Below are 21,185 nucleotides of genomic sequence, written 5' to 3'. Positions count from 1 at the left end.
TCCATCTAAAAGAATCTCATTTCTAAAAGTTTATTTTATATTAGTTAAGTTCTTATAACAAGCGCACGGGGAACTGGAATTTTCATAGTAATTATTATGAGGGGTTACCGTCAATTTGTAGAAAATTAGGAATTAAGGGTTTAGCCTAGACACTTCTATGAATATAATCTCGGTGGCGAGTTATTCTCTATCAAAATCATGCTAAAAATATATAAATACATACATATACATATGTCGCACTCATAACGTGGGGAGAGCGAAGTTAGGGGTACAGCTAGAAACGTCTAGGTTAACTGACCTTTGACGCATCCATAGTTATAGTTTCAGCTCCTCTCCTATCACGTTATAACCTACCACTACTTAGCTTATACACGCTGTATAAAGAAAAACATGCTTTCGACCAACGTAGATGGACTAACCTTCTATCATGGGCAGAAGCAAGTCGCTCTTTATCTGCATAAGCACATTCGGTGCCTGGAACCTTGGTTTCAAGGCCGACGTTAATCTATTTTTCACTTCGTCCTTCCAACTTTCTTCGTAATTTACATTACTTTACAGTCCTGTTGAATTATATTGTAATATACGGTTTTCTTTTAACATGCCTTCGATTCTCGTTAACTCCTGCGTAGTCTCATCTAATAATACTTCAAATAGTATGTACATGTACAAGTCAGCAATTGTTGCAATGTCCGACATCGTTTTAGTTGCTTCATCCATCAAAACGTTAGGCAACCTTAGATCAACTTTCAGAATCTTATGATCGTGGCTATTATAATTGATGTATATATTTACAAATGAACACAAACCCAAATCTCTCCAAGAATCTAAGTTCAAGAATCGCAAACTGAACTCGCAAATGAAAAAATAAAAATTGAATTTCAATACCTCTTTTAAATTACACGGTTTTAAAAAACGAATAAATACATGTGTAAAGTTAATTCACGCATGTAGAGGCAAAAATAAATAGATCGAGATATTACCCGCCACTGAGTTAAGTATTTAACATTATCACGTTTCATTAAGTTTTTTTTGTTGGGGACATATAAACTCGAATGAGTAAACACATTATTTGTAGTTTCATTATGGTGAATCTAACTTTAATAAATGGGAAATATGTACCAATATTTATAAATGTAGTGGTAACCTTCATAGTTGCTGAGAACGAATGACATCATGATGAATTTCTTCAATTTATAAAATAATTCTCTTATTACTTTAGGAGAAACTTAGCACTGAAGCACAAATAAGGTTTGCAAACAGATTAATGTCATTTTAATCTAACCATACTTAATCGTATTCATCTTAACATAGAACTTATAAAAGGTTTCTTTGTGATTTATCTTCATAATTCATGGAAATTTGATTACTTATATTAAAAAAAAAAATTATATATTATTTATATATATGCATTTACATATATATAATAAGTGTTTTTTAGAGGTTTCACTTCCCGATAACGATCAAATTCCCACAAAAAAACAATTTGTGCTCTGGTTTTCCAATCACAGAAATCTGTAGAGGTTTTCTTCAGTTGGTTTGCAAATCGCTTGAAAAATCCATTAGTGTCACAGAATCTCTTAAGAATTCGGAATACAGTTTTTCAGAGTTTAGGAACAATGTTTTCATAGCCTACTTCTCTTCGGTTAATTTTAAAACTTCTTCAGAAAGGGCAAGAGATTTATGTGGAACTTGGATTTATAGCTAGACTTTGGTTAAAAAAATTTCTGTTAGAGCCATCACACATTCGAGATTCACAAGACCGAAAACGCAATGTTCGGGCTTTTTATGGACCTGTGTTTGTTGTTTACTGCGTTAAAAATGAAAACCTTCCCACCATGATTGTTAGTCTATTTAATCAAAACACGACTGATAGAAGCGATGTCAGATCTGAACTATTTGTGACAGTTTTCTGTTACCGGAAAACGGAACCTCTAAAAAGAACACCCTTATATATATAAATATATATTCAACACACATTGGTCAACCTGATAATAGATCAACCAACGTTATCATTTATCATTTCTCCTTCGTGACAACGACTGTGTGTATAAATAGTGAAGAGTATTTACTGCTAAACCTATTGGTTCTCGTCATCATCTCCATCGCCGTCGTCGTCGTCGTGCTGCTCTTCCAGCTGTTGCTGCTGGGCAGCGGCGGCAAGTAACGCGGCTTTCTGTGCCTGCGCCTGCATCGACGCCTGCATCGACGGTGCGGACATGGCTATTTTCCCGCTCGTCTTGTACTCTGTCATCTCCTGCAATGGAAAAATCAGAGGTCATTTGGCTATCCAAATCACACATTTTGAATAAAACCTACGCGTTCATATCGAGCTTTGTCCCTCTCTGCCATCGACTCGTACTTCTGCTTAACTTCAGGATCCACATCCGACCACTTCCGTCCCAGCTCCTTAGCAATGTCGCCAACTCCGAACTCGGGGTTAAGTGCCTTAACCTTATTTCTTTCGTCATTGCAGAACCAGAAGAACGCAGACCTGTTTTTTTTTAAAGGTGGAAGATAAAAGAATTTAAATCATTATTGATCCATTGCTTCTTCGTCTCGCAGTCACTTCTGCACATTTGAAGATAAGGTAATTGATTTTGCTACGAACTCACAATGAACGTTTTGGAGCGTTTGGGTCCTTGATTTGTTTCCTCTTCTTGCCGCGTCCCACAACCGCCCCCTTGGGCGGCACATAGTTCTGCATTTCCGCCTCGTATCGCTGCTTGTCCTTCTCGGCCATTTCGTGGAAACGCTTCTTCTCCTTGTCCACCATTGTCTGAGGGGAGCACCGTCATTAAAAAAGGATACCCGTTCAGGCTTGCTGGCTAGTCGTGTTACTTACCTTCCACCTCTCGGCACACTTTCGTGAGAACTCTGCAAATATCACGGTCTCATCGGGATGCTTCTTTTTGTGCTCCTCTCTGCAAGTTTGTACAAAGTATGCGTAGGCGGTCATTCGGCCTCTGGGCTTTGCATCTGCCTTGCCCCTGATCATTGGGCTCTGTGGGGTGTACATTAAAATCATGTTAGATGATGGATTGAACCTATTCCGGTGAGAGCACCGCCGTTCCTAGCTTACCGCGGCAGAGTTGATGACGTTCTGTTGCTGTTGCTGCTGTTGCATCTGTTGTTGCTGCTGGTGCTGTTGCTGCTGCTGCTGTTGCTGTTGTTGCTGCTGTTGCTGCTGCTGTTGGTGCTGCAGTTGCGCGGCTGTATTGGCATCGACCTGGCCCTGATTGGCGGCCGAGTACCACCACTGGGAGCCGGGCACGGCGGCTGCTGCGGCGGCCTGGGCCATATTTAGACGGTAGTCATAGCCCGTGGTGCCGGCGGCGTTCGATGTGGCCACCACCTGGGCCATTGTCGTGGCCGGATTCGGAAAACTGCTGGCCATTTTGTATGTGAACAGCTGCTGGGTTCCAACGCCGGCTGTGGTGTTGGAGCTGTTCTGATGTGCCTGCTGCTGATTCTGCTGCACCACCACCTGGTGCTGTTGCAACTGTTGCTGTTGTACTTGTTGTTGTTGCTGAGCAGCCAGTTGCTGCTGATAGTGTTGAATTGTTTGCTGATCAATAGTTGGTTGGTGATGTTTATTATCATTAATAGTGCGATGCCAGTCTTTGAGTCTAAACTACAAATTTTCGAGTCTTAGCATTCTCCCCTCTCTAGCATCGCACTAATTATTAAGATAGTCCTTAATATTATTAATAGTGAGAATTGTAGTGAGTTTACGGGTGTGAATGGATTAGTAAAACATAACAAATAACAAAGGTAGGATGCATCAAAACAGGGCAATATCAATACGAGGGCTTAGCGGATATTTCTTGTCAACCGAAAAGTGGGAACCGGGCTGTTACTAACTCCCCTAAAATCAGGGTTCTGCACGTGAAGAGTTGACTGAGATTTTAAGAGCCAAGGGTCCATCCGAACGGACTAGGCGGAGATTTACAATATGTGACCCAAATGGAGACTACCTAAATCAAGGGTTCGAAGTATACTATAAAAATAACAAATGTCTAGCAGATAAAAGAAAAGTTTCTGCCCAGATGCAGCTAATTTCAAAGCAGTTTTTCCGATTATTCTAAGTCTTATAAAACTACCGAACTGCAAATGAAAGGAGACATTGTTTCCGATCTGCAACAATTCAAAACTTAAATGAATCGAGTTATATATGCATGTTCAGAAACTGTTTTAAACAGTTAAAATATATTATTTTTGTTAAGCTCGAGATTTAAAAAAGGTTTAAAACTGACTTGTTTTTGCGATGTCTCGACTTGGTAGTCAGCAGTTAAACCAACTTGAGGTCACGGTCGGCCTTGATTTAAAATAAATATAAGGCTCGACTTTATGTCAGCTAAGATATCTATGCATTTAAGATATAGGAAAGATAAATTAAACCGATACGAAATCTGCAGATACAGATTTGATATTTAATCATATACACAAATGTCTGTTTTTTTACAAAACCGAGGCTCGTAAGCATAAGTGTCTCCGTTCAAAAAAGCTTATTTTTGTACTCGGTACTCGTAGCTTTGAGGGTTTTAGATCCCATTTGTATTAACAACGAGCTAGCTTCGGCAAACCCTTGCACTCATATATATGGGTTCCAAAAGGTATAAAACAATTAAATTAAACAAAATAAACAGCGAGAATACTGATACTTCCTCATAAACAAAACAAACTTAGCTAATTTTTCCAGAGCGTTCGTATGGCAGATATATGATATAGTTGTCCGATCGGCATGATTTTTTAATCTACTGCGCTAGCAAACGGTTTAGAAACAGACGGGCATAGCTGGATCGACTCGCCTAGGAATGCTGATCAAAAATATAAATGTAGACAAACATACGTTATAAGGTCGCAAATATCAACATCACTGCGTTAAAATCTTCTAACCAAATGTATTTGAATTTTGAGCACATCAAAAATATACCAATTCCTTTTTGGAGGAGAGATTCGATTTAACTTATGGGCTTTAGTTATCCTTTCAATTTTGTATTTTTCAATGCCGTTGTCATCCATGTAAATAAACATGTAGATAATCCGTATACATGTACAATGTTCATCAATTTTATACATTAAACAAATGTATTAAACATTTTCATAGATATATCATATTTTGCGTTTAAATAATTGTCCAATTTTAAATCATTATCTTGGACCTTAGCGTTCTTACTTGATTTGTATACAAATTAAGTATCCTACCAGCTGTTTACGCCGAGATAAAAGCTTTTACATGAAACGGGCATGGAAATGGAACTAACTTTTGCGGAAGAAGAAGAAATCGCACTGGTTCCGCCTTGTGAATCGAATCGGCTTTTTGTTTTCGCACCAGGGCCTAGAGTTTAGAACCAGGGCGTCAGAGAAAAACCATGAATGGTCGATGGTGAATGAACCACACGCAATTATTTAAGCAACCTAAAAGCAGAAAATAGCTGTTTTTCTTGCCCATTTCCAAGACACTGCAGCTCAAAAGCAAAACAAAAATAATTTTCCTAGCATTACGGTATCTCCTTCTTGCAAAAAAAAGTACGTACATATCTGTATATATTGGAAAGGAAGACAACTGAGCAGTTATAATCTTATGTACACACATACATAAAAAATAAAAAGGTATGCGCATAAATATTTGCATGACCAAGTATTCGGTCGTACATTTTTATGTATACATATTTATGTACTTATGTATTTATGCACACATTGGGGAAAAATAGCCCATTTCAGATTACGCAAGCTGTGATTTGATTTGTATATTCAGGTTTTCACATATGTTGTACATACAAACATATACAAACAAACGTGCGTACATCACATTACGGCAACATTTGGCAAACAAAATATAATAAAATTTACAGCCAAGTGTTTGCAAGAATTCACGATTCTGGTATAAAAATATTGGTATATTTATACAAACTAATAAGAAAAATGGCGGACTTAGATGCGCACGCAAAATACAATTTTGATTGTACAGCGTCGTTTTTGTTTGTATGCATACTTACACACAGGAATACTCTTATTGCATTAGTTACTTATTACCTAAAAACAAAGCGACACGATGAAAATACGTTTAAGCATTTGTACATACATATATGTATGTATGTACTTATGTATTCATCATGTACACCGCCATAGGAGAGCGTTTCAAAAATTTCCACTGCAGCAAAGAGCCCAATCAGGTGCCGAAATATCCGCGTAATAGTTTAAGCTTCTTTAGTGTGAATACATGCATTGTAGTTATTAATTATACTGCCGTTTGGCGGGAAAATGATTAAGTTTGGCGAAAACGCGGCAACCCATACAACAACGCGGCTGTGACTGTGTTAGTACGTTTGAGTGTTGGTGTTTTAAATTAAACGCCGTATACCTGCACACAAGCTTACCTGTATTTGATGAAAGTGTTCCATAACTATAACTGTGAGGTATCGGATCTGGTCCGAACGGTTTACTCGTGGATTGGCTTTATTTAATTTCCTTTCTTATGCTGTCTATCACTGCCAGTCTTAAATAGTAACTCAATTGGCCACTCTTTCGTCCCTTCTTGCACAAATAATCGTATGAACGCACCGCACACCAACGCAAGTCGGAGTTGAGTCTTAAGCCAGTTTTAATACTGTTCTACGCAGTTTGTTGTAAGTCGTATTGTATTGATTATTGCACGTATGTACACGCACATATGTGTGTGTATGATAGTGGGAAGAAAAAGGAACACGGCACACGCTAATTTGAAATTCGAAATCTGAATTTTGAAACTCCCAACGCACGGCAACGAAACGAAACGCGTGTTTTTTTTGCAGCGCCAAGCAAACGCGAACGCGGACGGCTAGCTGATTTGTTTTGTCGTTTGTTTTTAGCTTGTAAAAAATAAACAAACAGCGCTGCATACGCTGCTTTATTGTATCGTATCGCTGTGTTTTGTTGGTATCGTATCAATGCGGAAAATATGAGGTTCGTTCGCGCGCCGCTCGCCTGATTGAAAACACACACAGAGAGTACCAACAACGAATGCAAAGGCTATTGAATTGAATAGCCGTCTCTGCCTTACTGTGCTTCAAAATCCAAACGAAACTTCTGTATGCGTTGAATTGTATGCGCAACGGTGTGTATGTGTGCGGGAGAGACCATGGGAGCGGGAGAGTGAGAGCACGGTTCATTCTGAATTGTTGGTGGACTGGGACTGGACTGGACGCGTTTCGTGAGAGCGCTTGCTTGGGCTTACTGTACACTCTCTCTGGGCGGAGGATACATACATATGTACATACACGTGGTGGAGGGAAAAGGCCTTATAAAATTTTGGCTTGTTACTTTCGTGCACACCTACAAACAAACACGAGTATGTACATAAACGCTTCGCACCCTCACCCCTCTTAACTTACATACAAACTATGGAGTGTGGGAAAAATACAAAACTGTATGTATGCATATGTACATACACGCAGTTGTTATACATACTATGTATGTGTGTATGTAGGTAAAGGCACCGAAATAAGTTTTGTTTTTACACAACCTGCAAGCGTACCTTTGAACAAAGCAATGGGAAATTTATTTTCAACATATTTTATTTTTATCTGAAGACTCATGTATGCACATAAGTTTGCACCCTAAATTCATTATTTTATGTATTATTCATGTACGCTTGACATACGAATTCTACAAAAACGATATGCATCAATGCAAACACATCGATACATACCAAGCATATATGTACGTATAGAACACACATAGCAGTGTCTGCTACATACACATTTTCATTTTGTATTGCCGTCTGACTGTACTTCCCAGGTCTCTCTCTCCATCTCTCTTTTTCTCTCGCTCTCTCCCGTTTTAAAAAGAGAGGCATGTTAAAATAATAATAATGCAGCTATGTGTAAACGTATTAGTGAGGGCACAGAAACCCAAAAAACAAATTTTGTAAATTGTTTTTTTTTGAGTAGCTAATTGCTTTAATTAATTAAATAAATTTAATTTTTCGAGATATACTTTTTTATATGTATGTATCTTATATTTAATATTTTTTAATATTGATTCTTAGACGTAGACGTAATGTAAACGTAATAAAAAATAACAGTTTTAAAAATTAAACATTTAAAATACAATTATGTTGCACAACAATAGTATCAATGTTCATATTCACCATACATACATAAGTACAAATATGTATGTACATATAAACCCGTTAGTTGTTATATGAGTTCGTAATTTAAAAAAAATACTTAGGGTATTCCCTAAACGACTAAATTGGTAAATTGTTAAAAATTCAACGAAAATATTCAACGTTAGTGGGAGCAACCATTAGTCTAGATAAATTATTAAATAGCTTACCCCTTGACTAAAATCTTAAAACATAAATTTTGGGACTTAAAAACATGTTTGACTTTATTTTTTATAGTTAGTTTAATTTAGTTTCTTAAACTATTGACAACCTTAGTTTTTTATGACATCATGAACCACATTTCCAAAAAAAAGGCTAAGTATTTATGGCCACTAAATCTTTAACAATATAAAACTTTAAATGAACCAAGAACGAACGCTATAGTACCCGTTACTTTGTCAACTAATTTAATAAAAAAAATGATGATTTTTGTTCACTTTACTATTGTTTTAAAATTTGTTGTTTTTCATATTTGAATCAAAGCAAAGAACAACTGTTTTTCTACAGAAATAAAAATTTTAAACGTAATAGGTTTAAAAACTTCTAAGCCAAATGTTTGATTCGGCTGTGTTCCAAAGATTTTCGTGAAATTTAATAATAAATATTAAAGGAACCGGAATAAAAATCGTTAAAAAATGTTTCTGCAAATTTAGTGAAATGGTTCCTTTTTTTTCTAAAAAAATATTACAAGGTAAGGCCTATTCGACTATTTCATTAAAGTTTATCTGGATTAGTATTACTTTCATAAGCAAGGCCCGTTATTGCGACTATTTCGATATTAATATTAGGTGGCTGCAGTGTGCAAACAAAATTACCACCGAAATCAGCTGCATTTGCGCAGGCTTGGTGTGAACGAACGGATTTTTGTTTGTGTCACGTGCTCATCTCTAATTCAACAATAGAATTCGACTTTGTAGTTGCCATCATTCTATTTACTAGTAATAACAGCAATATGTCGAACAAAATTCAAGTCTCCCTTCCTGAGGAGGAATTGGATTGGATTCAATTACGCCAAGACCTGGGACCTGTTATCGAGGTAGAAACAACGAAGGAAAAGCTTCAGCGCAAGATAAAAGAGAACCCGCTGGTTCCTCTGGGTAAGTTTCTGTCACGCAGCATAGCCGGGGTTATGTAAACAAAACAAATATTTATTTGTGTAATTGTGCATTTATTTTGCATGCAGGGTGCCTGGCGACCACTGCGGCTCTCACAGCTGGTTTATACAACTTTCGCACTGGAAATCGCAAGATGTCGCAGCTGATGATGCGCACTCGAATCGCGGCTCAGGGGTTTACCGTTTTTGCTCTGATTGTCGGCGTCGTTATGACTTACACCGACAAAAAATAGCACTTTTATAATGTTATGAACCAAAATATATAGGTTGAATTTAAATTCTGTTTCGTTATTCTAGCACGTTACAAAAGTTACCACCTACGAATACTAACTTATATATGTAAATGTATAAATATATGTTAACTTTATATATATAGTTTCTAAAAGATACCAACAAATCTTACTTTTGCAATGTGTCGATTATAATATGGGTACTTTATAGTTCGTGCTGTGATTAACCAATAGGTTTTAAGAGTTATACAAAACAAGCACATTAATAAATTGCATAAATCACCAATTAGTTTGACACTCAAAATGTCTCCAACTTATACTTGAGCCCTTGTCGAATTTATTGCAGTTTTCTAAATTCATAGTCTGTAGTCAAAATAATATAGTCTCCTTTAGCCCGATAGATTTAGCGATATTATTGTTTTAACTCCTTAAAAAAGTCTTCCGATTCGAGTTTAATTTCCTGGAGTAAAAATAGAACGCTTCCTTTTTTGATACATGTTGCATCAATTTTGAATTTGTCGTTTCTACGAATGTTGTGCGCAATGCTGTAATTTAGGTTGTGCATGGAAACGATTTGGCAACATGTGTTTTTAAGAGAAAAACTATTATTTAAAATACAATTTTCTGGCGGTAATGTATGTATATGATCCATCATCCAAATTCCATTGCATATGAGCACTAGCTTTTAACAGTTTTTTTAACAGCTGTTAAAATCAAACTGTTCGATATATATGTGTTTTCCTTCTTTGCACTTTTCAGCTGCTGGATCGGTTATATTCTAAAGCCTAGAATCCAGATCGACAAACGATTACGCTAGCGTAAAAACTTTAATCTTTCCAGTGTGACCAAAAGTTTGAGAGTTCATCAGATTTAAGCGTGCTACGGTCGTACTGTCAATCAGCTGGGTTTGTTGACAAGCAGTTAAAATTCAAATATCGTATTTGCGGGAAAGAGCCTTTAAAAGATATTATCAAATACCTTGGCAAGACAAGTCTGCCGCTGTACAAAGAAATTAAAAACAATACTATTTAAATTTAACAGTTGTTTATTTTAATTTACTGATAATTATTTACTAATTTAAAGTTCATAGCTGCACTTTTATTGTGTTTTTTCGTACATTCTGGACCTAAAAAACATTTTGCTCTGACAAGAGGCACCCCAGATAGTGTTAATGTTATTTTGTCCTCACATGTAAACACCTGCAATCGACTTTTGTGAGTTTTTTGAGTTTTTCCCTCCATTTCTTATAATGTTCAGTGAGAAGCGCACGCCAAAAGATTAAATTTTTTAATCTTTTCGCTAGGGTTCACCCAAAGTTAATTTCCGCTATGGAATTTTCTGGTATTTTTTTCGTCGATCAGGGGACCGACGTGAAAAAAAGGCCCGACGAAAAGTGAACGCCAGCTGTTTGCCTCTCGCTCTCTATCATGACTGGCGTACGGTTTTCGTCGATCTGGATACTAGGCTTTAACGCGGTAAATATGTCTACATTGGGGTAACTTAATAATTGGAATGTATCGTTATTTTATCGTATTTGCATTTAGTTTTTCGTTAATTTCCATTGAAAAAACTCTAGTTATGATGTTAGCCCAATGCGGAGAGGATAATCGAGTTAATCAATCGATAGGAAACTCGAGGCAGTGTGGAGAGTACTTAAAAGAGCTGATTGCAATTTACTAGGAGTCGGTTAAATACAGCGCTACCAGAAATGCTTTGGCAAAAGCACGACCAGGGTTCTGCCAGAGTTGCTTTGTAAAGAATTAGTTGATGGCGCGCAATAGATGAAATTATCCAAGTACTGCTCAATAAAATAAATAAGAAACAAATTAATAACTTATTTGTGACAAGATTTGTGTAAATGCTCGGAATTCTGTGGCAATCTAGAAATTTATTCGTTTAGTGGGTTTTCGCTGATTCCCAATCAGCAAGCCATATCTATATATTTTAATTGTCATTAACTTAAAGAAAGAAAGCTATTACTGACGTAGTAAAACAGTTGTATTTTATTTTTTAGTTTATCGACCGAAAACTTAAAAATATTTTTAAGCTCACGACTAAAACAGAAACTATGACTTTAGTAATAGGGTCTGGCATTACAATTTATTTTTACTTTGCAACCGCGCCGAAAAACTTTACTTAAAAATTTCTTGGTTTAATAAAAATTGAAAAAAAGTATGAAAATATTTTGTTTTTGAAAGATAATAAATCTAATTGATTTTTGTGCGCCAATTTCATTAAACTTAAGCAATCAAGACTGAAGTTATGAGTTTTCTAATTAGGAGGAGCTTAAAATTTTGGACCGTCATAAAAAATTTGTTTTTTTTATTTTTAAAAAGTTGTTGGCATGTTGACTCAAATACAGCAAGTGGCCGGAGATGTGAAATAACAAATAAATATATAATGTAATAAAAATGATGCGAGGTGGGCCTCACATAACACAGCCTAGATCTGAACCAAAAAGTGTCCTGATAAAGTCCGATTTTGGAAAAGCCTTTTGAATAAAAAGCTTTCAAGTTTTTAAAAAATATTTCAAAGTCTAAATTAATATTAAAACAATTGTTTTTCAAATCTCATTGAGCGGTATTTCACCCCGAAAATGTAATTGTAGCATTTTCCTACACTTTACAGATGGAAAAGCTGGAAAAGCGAAATCAATCTTATCAATGTTATTGGTTGTATTTTTATAGTGGTGTGTAAATGAAATAAATACTTTATGAAGAATGGATATGGATGAGCCTGGGTGTGTCCGACGGCACAGGAGTAACCGGCCACTGGCTTTAAAGTTTTGTAAGGTTACTGGTTACCTATGTCGGGGGAAGATGCGCGCGCATTTCTGATGGAGAGCCGTGTTTTTGGGATAGTTACTACCACTCAGTTCTGACTGGGATTTCCTTGACGCAAGTCTAGGCTGTGTGTTGAAAGGTTTGAAACTGTTTTTTAACTCAATTGTTCATCATTGTTACCCGTTAATGTGATTCCAAAGATTCTCACCTGCCACGCTTTATTTAAGCCACTGTGGGGGATAAGTGCCAAAATATCTATTTTCCCCAGGATGCAATGGAATTTTCTAGGAATGGTTGTGTTTGTACCTGCGTATCCTAGTGCTTCGGTTGGGGAAAGTCGGGAATTAGAAAATATTAGACTTTTAAGAGTGCTACGAAGTACGAAATGTTAAAATCGGCCGCAAGAGTTAATAGTTAGTCCCCTGCCGTTAGTAGATTCGTAGTTACTATAGGAAAACCTACCCCCAAAATAGTGTTGTGAATCCAAACACAACACAGATACACATGAATCCGAATAGAGGGGGTACATAGGTATTCGCCATTGATTCGTAGTACGCCAGGTGACAAATTATCGAGTCCGCTTGGATACTTTCAGCTTTGAAATGAACATACTCCTCGGAAATTGTGTGGGCAGCTGCGACCAGTTGGCGGGTCCGCCGCCGGACTTCATCCTCTCGATGCCGCCGCCACCGCTGCCGTCCTTCCTGATCTCGAAGCCGGCGACCGTGGACATCCTGGTGCCCTCCAATGAGTCCCAGCCGTGCTTCGCCGCCTTCATGTGCGGCCACGGGATGCAGCACAACGAGAGCGGCAACGCGCTGATGGAGCTGGTGAGGAGCGACTCCAAGAGCCTGGAGAACGTGTGGCTCTTCGTCTCGTCCTGCATTGGGATATTCGTGTTCGGCTGCTTCCTGGCCCTCATCGTGATCAGATGCAGAGAGTAAGTGTTCGGCTCCCACTCCCGTGGGCTCTCAGGGATCGGCCCCTAATCGCCACTTCCTCCTCCTGCCCAGCAGCTCCTTCTTTTCGTACCACGACGCCAACATCAAGCAGACGGCCATCAACGCCTTGGGCGAGGCCACCAAGTCGAACGCCTTCACCTCCGGCGGAATCCTCTATCCCTGCGCCACGGCCAACAGCCGGGACCTGCTCCAGAGCCAACTGGTCAACGACAGCCGTCTCCTGTGGGCCACCCTGACGCCCCACGGCACCCGGCACTTCATCATCGAGAACTCGCAGGACGGGCACTACGAGTCGGTGGACTACCGCGGCAAGTCCCACAGCCAGGTCTTCCGCGGCTACGAGAAGCACTCGCAGTCCTTTGTCAAGGTGAGCTTCGGGATACTTCCGGGGAAACGGAAACAGGGGCAGAAGTAATAGTCTTTTTTTTTTTTTTTTTTTATATATTGAAGTGCCTTCTGAACTTAACCTAGCGTAATTAACGAGAAAGAGTTTTATGGATACATAGTAGCCTTAAATAAAAAGTAATAGTCGAGTGCTCACTACTCACTGCCTTCTTACAAAATATGTTGCATAGCTCGAGGCGAGGCTGTTATTTTATATGATTCATTTATAAAAATTTTCATATTTTCACTTAAAACTCATATGCCAAAAAATGTCTTCCATATAAGGCAAGAAAACTTTTTAGAATCGGAAACGTTTTCTTTTACATTCTTCAAAATTTATTGCGAATACAATATACCATTTTCGCTTTTCTTTTAGTAAAATCATGTAGTAATTCTGTAATGTCAAATAATAGTCGTAATTTGTTCTTTGTTTCAAGTTAAGCGGTGAAGTTTCAATATGAACAAGAAATTTGTAAGAACAAGGGTGGAAGCAAATACAACAAAAATGCAATATCTATGAAACGACTATATATCGATTTCCACGCATATATGTACTTAACAATGAAGTTATGACGATTTTTCAAAAAGTTTTTGATCGTCCCTATGATAGCTTTGTGAAATGGTCCTTGCTGATAAAGAATATTTATACTTTATAGGATCGAAAATGTCTCATTCATTTGCAATGCAGTCAAAATGTTGTAGGCTATATACTTAGTTGTCCAGTTCCTATTTGTATAATTAAGATTGAGAACAACAAAGTTACGATGCTTACACAGATTATCATTGACCAATCGTTCCAATGACAGCTTTAAGGTATAGGTGTGATCCATTTCCATATATACGTGAATACTGTTTTCTTAGAAAAAGACCGACAATCATGATCGAACCGGCTGATGATCCTGGTCAATAAATGCATATATACTTTATATGGTCGGAAATGTCTCCGTCATTGCTTTGTAATCAGTTGACTAAAATTAAATTTGCCTCTGCGAGGGTATACAAATGCGTAGTTATACCCGTTACTCGTAGAGTAAAAGGGTATATTGTATTCGTGCAAAAGCATGTAACAGGTAGAAGGAAGCGTTTCCGACCCTATAAAGTATATATATTCTTGTTCAGGATCACTAGCCGAGTCGATCTAGCCATGTCCGTCTGTCCGTCTGTCTGTCCGTCTGTCCGTCTGTCTGTCCGTCTGTCCGTCCGTCTGTCTGTCCGTATGAACGCTGAGATCTCGGAAACTATAAAAGCTAGAAGATTGGCATTTTACATGTAGATTTTAGGAGTTCCTACGCAGCGCAAGTTTGTTTCAAAATGGTGCCACGCCCCCTCTGACGCCCACAAGCCACAAGCTGTGGCCACAGTTTTGATGCTATTATGAAGATTTTATTTGATATGTATTTGTTTCGTCAATACCTATCGATTGGCCTAATAAAAGTTTGCCACGCCCACTATAACGCCAAAAAACCCATTAAACGCTTAAGCCTGGCTAGCGCCTACATTTCCGCCTTTCATGGCCCGTGGTACCAATGTCTTGGGGTAGATGGCGCCATACAATAGCGGTGTTCCCTGGGTACAGATCTTAACATAAAAATCGGGAGCTAATTCGAGAGGCGAAAAACATACAAGAAGGCATATTTATATTAAGTTGTTTAGCTGAGTAACGGGTATCTAATAGTCGAGGCACTCGACTATAGCGTTCACTCTTGTTTTAAGTTCTATTACACCACTCGAGCGGGAAAACACCTTAAATAAGCTTTTTTTGAACGTCCATGATTTCTTAACGACTTGAGCTCGCACATGTTATACATATTATTTTATTAATCTCCACGTCCGACGGTGCAGACGTGTAAAATTAAATTCCCTGAAGACGGTTGCCGAAGTGCAACCGAAATATATTGGAAAGAACAAAAAATAAAATTTGAAAACTTTTAATTAAAACATTTTTCAATTGTTGACCTCGAGCCGGTAAAACTCAAAAAATTTTCCTTTAATATTTATAAATTTGTAGAAAATGTCTTTTCGGAGTTAATCTATATTAATTTTCCGTCAATAATGCCAACCCAATGTTTGCAGTCCTTTGATAACAATGGCTTCGTTGACTACGACTACGAGGACCCCACGCCGTTGATGGACTCCTACCACGATGATATGGACTCCGGATACCAAGAGCCCCATGAGGTCACCGGATCACTGAAACGGTCTGCGCTGCGGACCATGGACCCATCAAACGATACCCCGACCAATCAGAACGGCAATTCCAAGTCCATCAGCCGCAAGACGACGCTCTCCCGTCGCATTAGCGATGCCTCCTCCCAGAACGGAACGTCCATGTAAACGTAATGTCAATTGAGGAACACTTGAGTTGCGTCTTGTATATTTCAATTGGAGACACTTGGGAGGAGACCCGGTCATGTCGTCCACAACAAACTACGGATGTAGTGATTACCCGCTGATATTTCAGACTATTTTAAGAGGTGATGCGCATGTGTGGGTTTCTGCGGGGATCACGAGGCAGTTAGTCCGTGGATTGAGAGAAACTTTCCTATCTATCTGAATATGATAAAGACAGTTCCACGATTCAATCCAGACCAGAGTCAAGAAATTTCAAGAAAGAGGAATCACTTAATCTCCTCGATTATGAATATTAGGAATTTAAAACTGCCGCAGGACTCAATACCACTTTTACTATGAAGACCCACGCACATGCAATTACTTTTAAGCCTACTATGGATTACATCCGCTAGTGTACTATATGCACACATAATACTCGCGTCGCTAACAATTGCTTGTACACACTTCTTTTATAAATACTTAACTATACGTCAGATAATCCAACTAACCGCGCAATTCGATTTCGCAGATCGGAAAGGCCAACTATTGTATCTGCATACAGACTTACCTTGGAATCCTTATTCCCAAGCTGGGGAAAGTGAATAAACATACATACATTTTAAAAATACTCTGAACACGTCTCGCCTTTAGCGCTCGTTTAATTGTAGTAATAAGAACAATAAATAAAATTCTCAGTAGTACATAATTCTGCAGACGCAGAACATTACCGATTTCGCTTAATTCTGGCTAAATCGAAATTGAAAAGACAAAACGGATGAAAATATCAAAATATCAGACCAGTTTTTGGTTTTCTCTGATTAACAATTAAGTGGGATCATTTTGTAGTTGCCGTTGTTCCTGTCATGTTACTGAAAACTATTTTAAGTTATAGAAACTTTGATGTTAAAAAAAATTAGTGGTAAATAAAGGGGACGAAGTTCGGTTTAAGGGTTTGTAACCATACATATAAATCTAGCAAAAGCGCCGATCGCCTAGCAACTGAGTATGCTCTTTATCCAGTCGTGCAGGTGCACCTCTATGACGTTCACCTGGCTGTAGTTCTTCAGGTGGAACTGGTTGAAGGCTGTGGTCAGGTGGATGACGGCCGACACGAAGTCGCTCAGCCGCAGAGTGCCGTCCTTGCGGATGTACCGCTGGATCAGGCAGTTCATGATGTCCGTGCTCAGCTGGAACCCGATGTCGCAGAGGGCGTCGCGCAGGCGCTCGGCTCGCAGGATGCCGGCCTTCTCCTTGGTGTACATCTTGAAGACGCCCTGCCAGGCCTTCAGGTTGACCATGAAGGTCTTGAACTGCTGGAAGGTGATGCGCCCACTGCCGCTCCTGTCCTGCAGCGCGATCACCTGTCGGCAGATGTCGATGTTGGCGCAGCCCTTGATGTAGTCGTTGGGCAGGCAGGCCTCCAGCAGCTCATGCAGCTCGAAGCAGTTGATGGTCTTGTTCTCGTCGGCCAACTGCATGTAGACGGGCTCGTACTGGCACACGCTCTTCACCTTCTGCCCGCCGCCCCGCTCCGCCCCTTCCGAGCTCTTCAGCGCCGGAAAGGGGTCCAGCAGGATCATGGTCTGCGTCTCCAGGCAGGATAGCCGGAAGGCCCCCGTGCCCAGGATGCGGACTGTGAAGTGGGCCTCCTCCGCCGGCTCGTAGGTGGTGGGGATGAGCACGTAGTGGCCCGCATCCAGGTGCGTGTGGTAGCTGACGTGCCGCGTGTTGCCGTAGTCCGAGTTGAGGAAGCTCACGTGGTTCTTGAAGAAGTCCTTCTGCAGGCACTCGCTGAGCCCGTAGTCGCCGTCCCACGTGTACATGGTGAAGCCGATGACCTTGGGCTCCACGGCCGTGTGCTGGTTGAGGGCCACCACGAGATCCTGCTGCTCCTGCACGGATATCAGCAGCTGGGGGTTGATGTGGAAGGACTCGTGGTTGCGACAACCGCCGGCAGTGACGCCCCGCTTCCACTGGCCCTGGTGCATCTTCATCTTCCAGTGCAGCGGCCGACTCTTAAGCATCTCTTCGTCGTTGGCCGTCTCCGTGTCGAGGTACACCACCTCCATCATGGTGAAGATCTCCACAAAGTCGCAGAACGACATCCAAAACTCGCCGGGAGCCAGCAGACGCACTAGACGCGCCCGCTCCACCTGCGACACCCGCTCCCACGTCTTGGACGTCGGCGACCAGTCGCCGAGGAAGTGCGTCTTGTCGCCGAAGGGCTTGCTGGAGAACGTGTCCTTCAGGCAGATCAGCTGCACCAAGTCCCCCATCAGAGTCTTAACCTTGTCCAGGCTGGAAAGTCTGAAAGTGTTATGAAGTGTTAGATTTCTTGCTTTCGAATGTCGTGGATATATCAAATCACATGAGGTGCATATGTATGCATTGGCTTCAAATTTTGTATACCAGTTCAGGCTAACAATATCTACTGATGGAATGAAGCACATTGCTTGGTTGTAATTAAATATATAACAAAATAAATAAGTGAGTTTTTTCAGATCATTCCCGATCGGCAAGATTTTGATGAACCAGACAGATATTTTGATTTAACTCATGGGAAGGGGTCAAACTGGTACACACCCACCATTTTAAGCACAAAATAGAGAGATATGAATAATATATGTACATATGTTGGCCCCAAAATAGTATGATAACATCATATTAGGCAAAACCAGCGACATACATATAAGAAAATTTCTTAAAAGAATTCTTAATGTAGCTAATATGACCCGAAAGCAATAGCGAAAGTTTCTAGCCCCTAGCGTTTAAGCTGAGCAAGTTAATTGCACTGATTTTGACTAAAAATTAGAATACCCTCTGCAAAAATATTATTTAAATGTAATACAAAATTTTCTATTTTCAAAGTTTGGACAAATATTTAAATTAAATTTTTTTTTTGTTTTTTGATCTACCAATTAGTTTTGAGAAACACTATCGGGCAAATATTGATATCAAAATTGAGTTTATCCTAATCTATAGTAAACGGATCGGGGAAAATTTGGGGAATCGAAAAAAGTTTCCAGTCCTATACTTTAAAGTTTTTTATAAAAATTTTCCTTAAATTCCAAACGTGTCTCTACCTATATTTTAAATTGTTCAACCAAATGTGTTTTTTTTATGGAAACTGTTTTTGGCACATGAAACCCACACATGACATCTACCAACCAACTATAAAAATGGCCCTTGACAAGGGAACACATAGTTACCTATAGTTAACGTTCACCAGAATCCCGTTGGGCATTCGCTCGGCGACGTTCTTCTTGGCCACGGAGGCGCCCTTGTCCGCCAGGCAGGTGACGATGCACGTGGTGGTCAGCAGCTCCTTGAGCGTCTGCGGCCGGATGGTGTCCGCCAGGATGGGCATTTGCCGGACCACGCCGCCGAGGAGGTCGGTGAGGCCGTCGGAGCGCGTGCCGTACTTGAGGGCCTCGTAGGAGCCGTGCAGCTTGGCGATGGCCTTCTCGAGCAGGGCGGCCCAGAAGCAGTTGGACGCCTGCGGCTGCATGAAGGCCAACCGTCCGTTGATCGTGGGCAGGCGGTCGTCGACCAGGACCTCCACCCACTCCCCGCACCACCACAGGCGGAAGCGGAAGACGCCGTGGGCATTGGCCAGCGTCTGGTCGGCGGGCACCACCCGGTAGAAGAGGTTCCTCAGGGAGCTGAGCAGGCCGAGGCAGGAGACCAGCCAGCGGTCCCCCATCTTTCCGGGCACCACGTCAAACTCGGCCGTCTCGTTCAGGAAGACCGGTCCAGATGCAGATGCAGATGTGGATCCAGATCCCGATCCAGATGCAGATCCGTTGTCCGCTAGGTCCATTATCCGTTTCCATTGGAAGGTAAACGGGGGCGTCTGGTAGTAGAAGACGGACGACTGAATCGCGGGGAAATCGGGGTCTTCCCATAGCACGTTCCTCGCCCTGCAGTCACTCAATATGCGCTCGTATTTGGATGCCATTGTCTTTGCGTTATTGTTCACATCACTCCCGATTCCGATCCCAATTCCGATCCCGATTAGATCCTGCTGCTGCTGTAATAAGCCTTTGCCTTTGCCTTTGTCTCCGCCCCTTGTAACCGAAGTGAAAGTTAACGAGCTGCATGAAATATACAATGCCAACTAGCTGGGCTAAGTCTAGCTTCGAGTCCGAACCGGTTCGGTTCGGGAACCGCTTAATTGGACCCACTGGTTCCAGATACTTCGGTCGTTGCGCCTGCGCAATAAACTCAGCGACGATGCGATGAACCTGAACCCTAATTTATCTATTGATTGGATTTAATTGCTTATCCTGACGTCGCTTCACATGAGATTCACAAACACGTAATAAATCTATTCATATTAGAAACAAAATGTACCGTCATGTTATTTTAATGACTTTTTTTTTTGATCGTGAATAGTTTTTAATGTATATGTACGTGTTGAATAAGAGTTTTTAAATATATTAATAATTAATTAACTATGGTAGGATAGTACTTATGAACTCAACAATTTTAAGTTCACATACATATGTTTCTTTAATCAAAAGAGTTCAAATCATTTCCCGCGTCCAACAAAACCACACGATCACTAATCAATGAAGGATTTCCTCGGATATTTGAGGTGAGCAGGACATATCAAGGAGATGATGGAAAAAATTATTTTATTAAGATCAGTAAATATAACGCGTATAAAAAACGCTACCTCTTTGTGATACATGATCCATCGCTGCTTCAGTATATCGATGGTTAAAACATCGATAGAAATTTTAAAGAAAATTGGAAAAGCTTTTCATATTAACACTTTTGTATATTATTAAGTATTATCGACCTCCGATCTCGTTAAAATTTTCAGAATCCATATATTTGGTCGCCCTGATTACAAATAAATAGATCGAAGTAGGCGGTTTTCGGTTTCGGGGAAAAAAACGATATGAACCGTTTTAGCCATTATTGTCCAAAATATGAACTTAATCAAAAAATAAGCTCTTAAGTAAATGCCCTATATTGGAAGATAATGACAAACAAACCTAAAAAAATAACTTAATTACATCAAAGACCTAAAAAAAACATGGATTCATAAAAACTCCCCCAACGATCCCGTAAAATAACAAATGACTTAATTCAAAAACTGTTAAGTTGTTTTGAAATACCGGTGAACACAGAGTTTTAAAACGCAGTTTTGAGAAATCGGTGTTTTGAGCCTGTGCTTTTGTTTATGATTCTACGAATGCTTGAAAATCCATTGCTTGAAAAAAC

At 39.9% G+C, this 21,185-nt stretch overlaps 4 protein-coding genes across 7 annotated transcripts; 2 read left to right on the top strand and 2 right to left on the bottom strand.

Annotated features, from left to right (window-relative positions):
- Positions 1-1,068: 1,068 nt before the first annotated feature.
- On the bottom strand, positions 1,069-7,057 carry LOC108039656 (high mobility group protein DSP1). Of its 3 annotated transcripts, none has more exons than XM_017116725.2 (6): positions 6,381-7,057; positions 3,080-3,565; positions 2,843-3,001; positions 2,613-2,776; positions 2,317-2,491; positions 1,069-2,254 (listed from the first exon to the last, which is right to left on the bottom strand). In XM_017116725.2, the coding sequence occupies exons 1-6, from the start codon at positions 6,402-6,404 to the stop codon at positions 2,078-2,080; spliced, it is 1,185 nt and encodes a 394-aa protein (XP_016972214.1). In that variant the 5' UTR covers positions 6,405-7,057; the 3' UTR covers positions 1,069-2,077. The 3 variants fall into 3 exon arrangements, with proteins under 3 accessions (XP_016972214.1, XP_016972216.1, XP_016972215.1); XM_017116727.2 differs by having other exon boundaries at positions 3,080-3,541; XM_017116726.2 differs by having other exon boundaries at positions 3,080-3,544; positions 6,381-7,056.
- LOC108039657 (HIG1 domain family member 2A, mitochondrial) lies at positions 5,526-9,817 on the top strand. Its single transcript, XM_017116729.2, has 3 exons — positions 5,526-5,613; positions 9,089-9,246; positions 9,333-9,817. The coding sequence occupies exons 2-3, from the start codon at positions 9,102-9,104 to the stop codon at positions 9,494-9,496; spliced, it is 309 nt and encodes a 102-aa protein (XP_016972218.1). The 5' UTR covers positions 5,526-5,613; positions 9,089-9,101; the 3' UTR covers positions 9,497-9,817.
- A 2,554-nt stretch (positions 9,818-12,371) lies between these two features.
- Positions 12,372-16,476, top strand: LOC108039663. 2 transcript variants are annotated; one of them, XM_017116737.2, is made up of 4 exons: positions 12,372-12,415; positions 12,872-13,216; positions 13,293-13,605; positions 15,696-16,476. In XM_017116737.2, exons 2-4 carry the CDS (start codon positions 12,879-12,881, stop codon positions 15,954-15,956), a joined length of 912 nt encoding a protein of 303 aa, XP_016972226.1. In that variant the 5' UTR covers positions 12,372-12,415; positions 12,872-12,878; the 3' UTR covers positions 15,957-16,476. The 2 variants fall into 2 exon arrangements, with proteins under 2 accessions (XP_016972226.1, XP_016972225.1); XM_017116736.2 differs by having other exon boundaries at positions 13,290-13,605.
- A 103-nt stretch (positions 16,477-16,579) lies between these two features.
- Positions 16,580-20,287, bottom strand: LOC108039655 (calpain-C). The gene is made up of 2 exons (XM_044461197.1): positions 19,163-20,287; positions 16,580-18,260 (listed from the first exon to the last, which is right to left on the bottom strand). The coding sequence occupies exons 1-2, from the start codon at positions 19,909-19,911 to the stop codon at positions 16,946-16,948; spliced, it is 2,064 nt and encodes a 687-aa protein (XP_044317132.1). The 5' UTR covers positions 19,912-20,287; the 3' UTR covers positions 16,580-16,945.
- Positions 20,288-21,185: the final 898 nt, after the last annotated feature.

Source organism: Drosophila rhopaloa, unplaced genomic scaffold, assembly GCF_018152115.1.
Source record: "Drosophila rhopaloa isolate 14029-0021.01 unplaced genomic scaffold, ASM1815211v1 contig_3, whole genome shotgun sequence".
Taxonomy (NCBI): domain Eukaryota; kingdom Metazoa; phylum Arthropoda; class Insecta; order Diptera; family Drosophilidae; genus Drosophila; species Drosophila rhopaloa.
This window is presented reverse-complemented; position numbering and strand designations above follow the sequence as displayed.